The sequence below is a fragment of the Halyomorpha halys genome, unplaced genomic scaffold (genome assembly GCF_000696795.3).
Source record: "Halyomorpha halys isolate HHAL.00 unplaced genomic scaffold, Hhal_1.1 Scaffold220.1, whole genome shotgun sequence".
NCBI lineage: Eukaryota > Metazoa > Arthropoda > Insecta > Hemiptera > Pentatomidae > Halyomorpha > Halyomorpha halys.
Window position 1 is genome coordinate 379,668 of NW_027104907.1, and position 9,221 is coordinate 388,888.

Here is a 9,221-nt window from a genome sequence, read left to right on the forward strand (position 1 = left end):
GAAGTGGTGTCCTTGATTTTGGTGAGGATAACAGAGCACAAATTGCTATCCATTTGTCTAATTCTGAACCCAGTGTGCATGTGTTTTTGTTTGTATTGTTATATGTTATTGCACTAAATGACTAGTTCTTCATAAATTATTGTAAATAAACCTGTTTTTTATTAAGCTGATCTGTCATAGCGTCAAGTTGGCTAGTGCAAAGAAAAACAGACATTGATAACTCTATTTTATCCGATGTTTACCTGTCCTTTGCAATATCAATTGATTTAAATTATTTTCTGTGATTGCTTATTAATTGCAGGTCAATATATCTTAAACCAACAAAACTAAACTAAAAAAATTAAGCAATTTTGTTTATTCTAAAAGTTTATTCTTGACATCATGTCAGTCCCAGGATGAATTAATTTATTCTATTTTCGAAATCTTAGAATCATTGGTCAAAGCCTTGCAAGGAAAAACAGACATTGATAACTGCATTTTATCACTTGTCTACCTGTCCTTTGCGATATTAATATTAATTAGTTTAGATCTTTACCCTGCAATTATTTATTAATTGTAGGTTACTGTATCTTCAACTAACAACTTTCTAAAAGTGCATTTTTTTAATTGTTGAGTTATTATTATATCCTGTTCAGTCCAGTAGACATAGTTATACTGGGTGAGGCTAAAAGTGACTCGTATCCATCTTATAGTTCAGGGGTTGCCAACAAATCTAACGCGAGGCCAATTTTGGTCAATTGCTCGCATTTTCTGAGGTGGAATTACGTGTACCATGGAATTTGAAGCGATTGCAGAAGATAAAACTTACTAGCAATAGTTTCATTCTGATAATTCCTAAAATTCTGACAGCCTCACACTGTGATCTCTGCCCATCCAGAACAATATACATTTTGACTTCTGGGTTACACTTGTCACCCGACACAAGGCGTGAACGCAACAGTTATGACTCGACTCATATAAGAACACAGTCAGCTAGCTTGGTAGCGTCATACTGTAGCTTCTTTTCTTTTATATTAACAGTATTATTATGAATCAATATTATTTATCCTCAGTGACCACACTTAGTTTCACTTTTTCTTCTGTTTAAAATGCAAGTACCTTTTCTTTGTTTTAAATTAAATTGCTTTTCTCACCTATCTATGTACTTGATACGTGAGCATTCTCGACAAGAGCTCTAAACTCATCTTCTCACTGAAAGAAAAATAAGGGACAGTATTAGAAATTTATTAGCAATAACAATAATTCTATTTACATTAAGAAGTCAGAATTGTAAACCGTAATAAATATATTGTAATTTTAACATAATTGTTGTTAATTTGAATATATCTATATTAAATTTAAATGTACTTGTGTTGCTGTCCCCGATCTTAGTATGCAGAATTATTATTTCTCTCAATGTTACAGTGATAACTACTGCAGTTCAAGGAGTTTTTCTATTTTCTAGGAAAATATTTAATTGAATATTTATTCTTTAAATTGTTGTAAAATGAAAAAAATTGAAAACTTATCACTTGAATGAAGAATGGGAATTGATTACTTTTTTACAATGGTGAATGATAAATATTGTAGTTTAATATTCACTGGGATGCACCTTATACTGAAACAGTGTATAAATATAGTATGCATTTCATATCCCTTCTTCTTTCTCTGTAGATTAGGCCTGTGACAAGTGAATCGCGACACCCTCTAAGATAAAAAGTAGGTCTTATATAGCGAAAAAGTTGGCCACCCCTGCTTATAGGCTGTGGTAAAGGTTAGAGAGACGGTGATAATTGCTATTGTTTTATATTTAATTTGTTATTATACTGAGGTTTTTGATTAATAAAAACCAACTTAATCCATTATTATTGTTATGAGTTGTTTTAAATAGTAATATTTTTCCTTGTTTTATTATTACTTAAAAAAAAAGGGGGAAAAATAATGTATTGAGGTAGTTTGACTTTTCAACTCTTAATTTTTGTTAGCAAGTGCAACAGACATGAATTTTTCCAAGTGATATTATGTCTTAAATAGTCTTGCTATATCAAATGGTTTTAAGAACCTTTATTTTCTCTTGGATGAGATTTTAAACTACTTAACAAAACCAACATAATTTTGGCAAAACTGAATATTTAAGGTAAATGAACGATCCAAATAAAGCCCTAATGTGTATGTTAATTGATATATATTATGTGCCTGAATTCTATTAGAATCCAGGGGCTTAAGCTGTAACTCTATCTAACTTAGTACCATTATGCAATGTTTGAGAGGACTATTAGTGATATTACAGGAGTTATGACTGTACAAGTCAGTGTAATTGTATTAAGTTAAATCAACAAGACTAATACATTCCTAAGGACCTACTTGTACCCTTTCAATTTAATCGTTCTAAAGATAAATAAAAATTGTGGCTTAACATTCCAAACTTAAAAAAAGGTATTAAAATTTTATTAATGATGTTGATAGCTTATGGCAGAAGTTCTATAATAGTAATTATAATAAAACAACTTTTCCTTAGTCCATTCTACTAAGATAATTTTTATATTGTAATAATAGGGGGGGGGTACATGAGATAAAAGATAACTCAACCGAACCGGCACTACTGAGATTAAGTCCTCTTAGCTCTCCTACTACAATATAAATAATTTTCCTGCTAGAATTAACCAGCATTCCCGTTGCTCTCCCTGTTCCCCTCCCTACCACTCATTTTACTTCTGTATAATATTTATTCCTTTTTTATTTATTTATTTTTTTTAATGTTGTATAACATCGGCAAATTAGTTTCACTAAAACAGATGTAATATAACTACAAAAAAAAACTTGCTAGTAAGTGATCCCGTACAAAAACCTCCTTCATATGTTATCTTTCAACTTTTAGTGAAAATAAATTCAATAATGAGCTTTCTTTTATATTTTTGCTGAAACCTGAAAGTTTCTAGAAAGCATTTCTTTATTTCAGTCCCTGGTTGGTATCATGGCACAGATGATATTCTTGCGAGAAAACGGTTTAATTCAATTGAATCCATCAAAGTATATGTGTTTAAAAAAGGTGTCTTATTTAGAATTACTGTACCTAAGAATTTTGAAAAATATTTTTAAAACCATGAAACTCAAGAAGATAAAGTTGAACATATATTAATTTTTTTGTGTACTTTCAGACTGGGCATTCTAGGGGGTTCTGTTTTGTGTATTTTGAGAACTACGAAGACGCAAGGGTTGCAAAGGAACAGTGCACAGGAATGGAAATTGATGGGAAGAAAATAAGGGTTGACTTTTCCATCACGCAGAGAGCTCACACGCCTACTCCTGGCATCTACATGGGAAAGCCTACCTAGTAAGTTACCTTATATTTTATTAGTGTAAGCTTATAATGTGTAAATTAAGTATATAGCTAGATAAAATTTGTTTTAAATTGATTTTTATAAAAAAAAACATAGTGTGCATACTTATAACATCTAATTCACTCGCTGACTTATTGGTCACTTCTCATCTAAACAGCAATTTCTATCAAATCGAAATTATTAATGGTGGGGTAGTTCTTATTATCCTGTACGTTAGCAATTAGTCTGGAATTTCAAATATTCTGGCTCTTCCTGGAAAAAAAAATATATATATATTTCTGGAAGCTACAAAAAATATTTATTTTTTTTTTTTTAATCTAAAACACATCTCTTGGAACATGGAACAAACAAAATCAACATCATCTAAACTGGACCATTATATTTATGGTATTCAATTTATTAGTAATAATGTTGTGAGTTAAAAATGAAAGTATAATGAAAGCATTTATTTAATTGATTGCCCTTAAGGATGGCCAGGTTGGATATTTAAAATAACAATGAAGAGTGTTTGAGGCTTAACTTCGGATACAAATTATTTTATTTAAACAATATAAATTTAATGTTTGTAAATTTTAGTAGCCAAAACAATAATTAAAATATGCAATGTAAAATTTTTAATTGAGATCAAAATGTCGAATTTGCTCGTTCAATCTATATAAAGTACATTCTCAAATCTAGCAATAGCGAAGCAAAGCATTGTTGGGTCTCATCTGCAACCTGCAGTTAATTATTAAGGTCAAAATAATTATTTAATATGAAGACACCTAAATAAAACATTCACGTTGATATATTAAATAACTTTTAATATACTCGATTAATCATCTTAACTCGAAATGTACAAAACTAAGCATTCTCTGTTGTAGATATCAATATATTGAGAACATGATACACTAATTACAAGGTTTCTTAAGATCATAGAGTAACAATATTAGAGTCTCAAAAACAATTTATTGAAAATATTAATGTTGGAGTCAATATAGGTGGCCCATGTTTTGTTAAGTTCTGTTCCTTGTAAAGTGATTGAGTCATAGTCGATTAAAATGTTTTTATATTTTTTGTCAAAAACATATAGTAGAGGTATAGTGGTAGCACATGTTATTTAATTTAGCTATGTATTTTATCTTTAAATGTTGTTCGAGCTGTTCTCAGTTAATCTTTTTCAGATTTATGTTTTTGATAAACCTGTCATTTAATTTTTCTCTTCTAGCAAATTGGTATGCTGGTTTGGAGAAAAGTTATGCAAGGAAACAGCGGCCAATGAACACATTTTGGTTTATTGCCTTCCTGAGCCTTGCTATATAAACTTGCAGTTGTTCTTGTCTTGCTTTGTTCTTGTTATCTGACAAAGTTCTGAGCAATGGCATACATTATTCATTAGAAGGAATTATTATTATTTGTCTAGCACCCTGGGTGAAACTGACTGTTTTGCCTCTAGGCTGAGCTGTACAGAAGTTAGTTATGAATAATACTAAGACTAGATTAGGTTGTCATGGATACTATGTTTAATTATCAATGAATCATCAATATCTAAAAAAAAAATTGCCAAGCACTGTTTTCTTGGGTGCCCTTTGTAGTTTTTTTTTTTTTTTTTTTTCATTTATTTCAAAACTTTCGATATTTTTTTGCTTATAATTTGTTGGAATATTAAAATTAAATGTATCAAGATATCTATAAAAATATAACAGGTTGAATATTCATGATTTTGTATTTGAAAATTCTGTTTTTTGTACTAGTTCTTTGTTAGTTTCATTTGTAAAATTTAATTTTAATTATTTTAACCAGCTTGACACAAAGATTATATATTTGACCAAATGTTAAGCAATTTACAATGAAAATAAGAAGGGGAAAAATCGGTGTGTCAAGATCCATCAAAAGACTTTTTTTTTAGTTCTGTTACTTAACATAAAAAGTTTCGGCTCAACAGATGTTATAATTTTTCTGAAAAGGGAACATTGCTCAAAAAATTCTGTGATTTTTGGAGAAAATGATACATTTTACCCTTTTTCTATATCCTTGATTGTTGCAATCGATAATACATTTGAATAAAACCTTAGCGTTTTAGTTTTTGAATAAACTTAATATTTAGTATAACTCTGTCATAGTTGTTTCAAAAATTTTCTTAATCCGGTACTATTTGACTAATTTTTAAGTTTTTAATAACTCCTACGACTTACCTTTTTTTATTAACAATGTTACATGTAATGCTTACCAGATAAACAATTAGGGTGTGACTAGTTAATGGTTTTTTTTTTTTGTGCCGATGGGGGGAGAGCTGGAGCCAGCCAAACAAAAATATTTGATCTACTGGATTTACCAGTTATTGTCATGTCAGGCTTCCCTAGTGGTTCACTAGCATATAGTCACTGACAGCTTGTTAATCAGCCTTAAACAGTTCATTATGTTTAATTAGTATTTATATTAGTTTATTATCAGAATCTAATTACCATTCTAATTCAGTTTTTCTTTTTGTTCTAGCTCTGATCGTTACCGAAGGGACAGAGATTATGGGTAAGTGGCTTACTCTTTATTTTGTGTGTTACATTATAAGTGAGTTCATCATTTTAGTAAATGTTACTTAATTCAATTAGCAATGGGTTCATAATTAATAGGAAATAAGTAAATAATTAGTAGATTGTACCTTCTTAAAGGTTTATCTTCGTGTTCATTTGTTTTATATATCTTATATCAATTTTTTTCTGTAAACTTTGTAGTACATCATTTATAAGGTTTTTTCTTCTCGTTCTGTAGGGATTATTATGGCGGTGGTGGCGGAGGCGGTGGCTATAGAGGTAGCCGCTATAGGTCACCCTCTCCATACTATTACTCCAGCAGGTCCCGCAGGAGGTACGATAGATATGACAGATCCAGATCTCGTTCCTATTCTCCGAGTAAGTATATAATCTCTTTTATGTTTCTATTTATTGTCCTTATCTTATATTGATTTTATAGAGAAAAACAAAAATATTGAAACTAATTTAATTCTCCTAGAATTAAAATTGATGTAGTGGTTTGGGATAGCTCAGCAATTAAGTAAGAGAATGTACTCTATTTTCCTGACATGTAATATTGATATTAATATGACCATCAAAAACTAATGTTTTAATATAAATGTCTAGGATAATGAAGGCGGTATATGAATATCTGTATTATAGAAAGTTGTAGAGGTTATGTTGATTTATTAATGGCTTATAGCTTGATAATTTATCAACTTTATAGCCTTTTTTATTTTGAGTATTTTAATTTTCTAAACTACAATTTTATTCGATACGTCTTGTATAACTAATATTTGCATTTTTTTTTTTTTTTTCAGTGGGATATGGACATTATTGATACTAGCTTTAAGTCTGACAAGAAGTTACTGCTGAACTTCCTCCATATTTAATATAGGATAAAATGTAAATACTTGTTTATATAAATTAGATTTATTTTTATTAGTTAAGCTTGCCTTATGTTGTCGTTTTATTGAATGATTTCAATTTGTGTAATTAGAAAATAATATCGTTAGCTAATATTAGTTACAAAATGAAGATGTCTGTAGAAATTAGAAATTGTTCTCGCTAGTTAATAAAGAAATAACAAAAAGTGTTCTTTTATAAACAATTTTTAAAAATATATATAACTATCTACATAGTTCATTAAGTCTTCTATTTTTATTTTCCTATTATCTCTTATTTACTAGTCATATTATATCTTTTTTTTTTTTTATCAAAATAAGATATGTTCACCGATGTGACATAAAGTGCAGTAGAAACTTGTTAGATTACCAAAGGAATCTACGATTTGATACATTTAGCACCAGTAATGTTAATTCAATTAAAGCCCTCCTATTGTTTCGCAACTGTTTGAATTTCTCAGTCTCGTGTTGAACTGGTTGGTCTGATAAAGTAAGATTTCTTATAGAATAGCTGCATAGTGATTTTTCCAATTTTTAGTGTTTTAAATGCCTGGAAAAAAAAAAAAGTATGAAATTTATTGTGAATATGGGTGATGACCTAATGCACAGGCATAAAAGAAACTTTGTCATTTAAACATGATATAACAAAATTTCTCCCAGAACTTTAAAAAGGTCTAACCTGGAGGAGCTGGAACTAAAATAATTTTTTTTTATTTAGTAAAATATATTTGCGAAGTCTTTTACTAAAATTGTTTAGTATTTCTCCCTTATCATTGGTCCGAGTAAGATGTTTTTCTTTTAAGCTATTTTTGTAGAAAATTTGACTATCGAACATTTGTAATGATCTGAGAGGTATTTAAAAAAAAATGGTTAATGGGCTTTGACGTGAATGTGCCAGAATACTTTTAAAAAAATATACCTATCTTGGCTAATACTAGCCTGATTTAGGTTATCTATTTTTTGTTTTGTAAAAACTTAAAATATGCTCCATGTATAACAAATGTTATCAAGGAATCTAGAATTCCTGCCAAAATATTTATATTAATCCTAACTAATGAAATCATGCAATATACTGAGGTCATTGGACACCATGGAATTTTCAATGGAACCTTGTAATTATTCATCTGACTTTTTTTATATCAAATACATAAAACAATTTGAGTACAGTAGTATAGTTCATAAGCTTTATTCTGATTTCAACTAGGGGTACGGTTCTATTGATCATCAAAAGGTATGTAATGTTTTAGTTGAGCAGGTACTACCAAATAAGTTTTATTAGTTTTGTTAAGCTGTGCATGTTCAGATGCTGATAAAGGCATGGAAACTATTTAATTAAATAAAACAACAATAGTGTAATCCTGTAAGTAACTGGGTCTCCAAATAAATATATAGATTACAGATATATTTATAAGAAGATAAACGTTTGAATACACAAAACATTTAACCCATTAGTGCCAAAATAATCTTTTTCTACACCTCTATAGCACATAAAATTACATTAAAAATTAAATATTATTTAAAAATTTGACCCACTACTAATTTTTAATAATCCAAAATTGCGTTCTGCTATCGGTAATTCTACTTGGACTGATAATGGAAATCGTGAAGGCCTATGACTGACTGACCTTATTAGACAAAAACAATTATAATTATGAGGAGTTTGATGATGGAGATATATCTTATAAAAGATTATAGCAAAATTACAAAGAAAATCTACAAGTTAGCCTTGCCTCAACAAAGAAAGCTTTTCAGAATTATTTTGTTGGCACTAATAAATAAGCTTTCTTTTACTTAATTGTGTTCTTCATTGATCGCACTCCAAACCATCTTATTAGATACATATAATATATCGAATAAAAATTATGTCATTTTTTTAAAAATGATGAGTTAATAGTTGATTGTGGATATATTTAATGATAAGATGGTTGGTGTGGTAAGTGTTGGGCACGGTTAAAAACCTATTTCATTTTAAGGAAATTGTGCTTGAGACTTGCACTCGTCATCCTAATAAAGGCTGAAATTCTGGCCGAAAACAGCACTAATAAGTAAGTTTTTAATTTATTGTGCTTTTCACTGACCGCACCTCCAACCATCTCTACATTTATATATATTTTTTTATGGAAAATGTAATGCTAATCAAACATCAGTGGTATATTTATTTTATATAAACTACTATCCAATAAATTATAAATTTTTTCCATAAAAGTGTTCATAATAACACATTTATTATGTCTAGGTAACCAACCTGCCTCTGGCAAAGCAGATATGTGTGCATTTTAAAATTTAAATAAAAAATATGACCGTATGAATAAAATATGGTTAAAATTACTGAGCAATTAAACCCAAATGGTCAAGTACTTCTGAGTTCAGAAATTAAATTTTTGACCTCGGCAGACAATCTAAGTTTATTTAATTGTGTTTGATGAACCCCTGCAGCATTGGGGTCAAATAGTTTTTCTGCTGTTTTAAATAGCATCTAATCAACTGCCACCTAGACATACTTCCAA

General features: G+C 29.3%; 1 protein-coding gene across 4 annotated transcripts in view; it reads left to right on the forward strand.

The window, feature by feature from the left end:
* The window catches only part of LOC106679798 (transformer-2 protein homolog beta), a 22,601-nt gene extending 15,646 nt beyond the window's left edge, over positions 1–6,955 (forward strand). For all 4 annotated transcript variants that reach the window (XM_014419143.3, XM_014419144.3, XM_014419141.3 and 1 more), the window contains exons 5-8: positions 3,138–3,313; positions 5,796–5,828; positions 6,069–6,208; positions 6,631–6,955. In XM_014419143.3, coding sequence (XP_014274629.1) covers positions 3,138–3,313; positions 5,796–5,828; positions 6,069–6,208; positions 6,631–6,650 — 369 coding nt within the window. In that variant the 3' untranslated portion in view covers positions 6,651–6,955. The remainder of the gene's footprint in view (positions 1–3,137; positions 3,314–5,795; positions 5,829–6,068; positions 6,209–6,630) is intronic.
* The last annotated feature ends 2,266 nt before the right edge of the window (positions 6,956–9,221 follow it).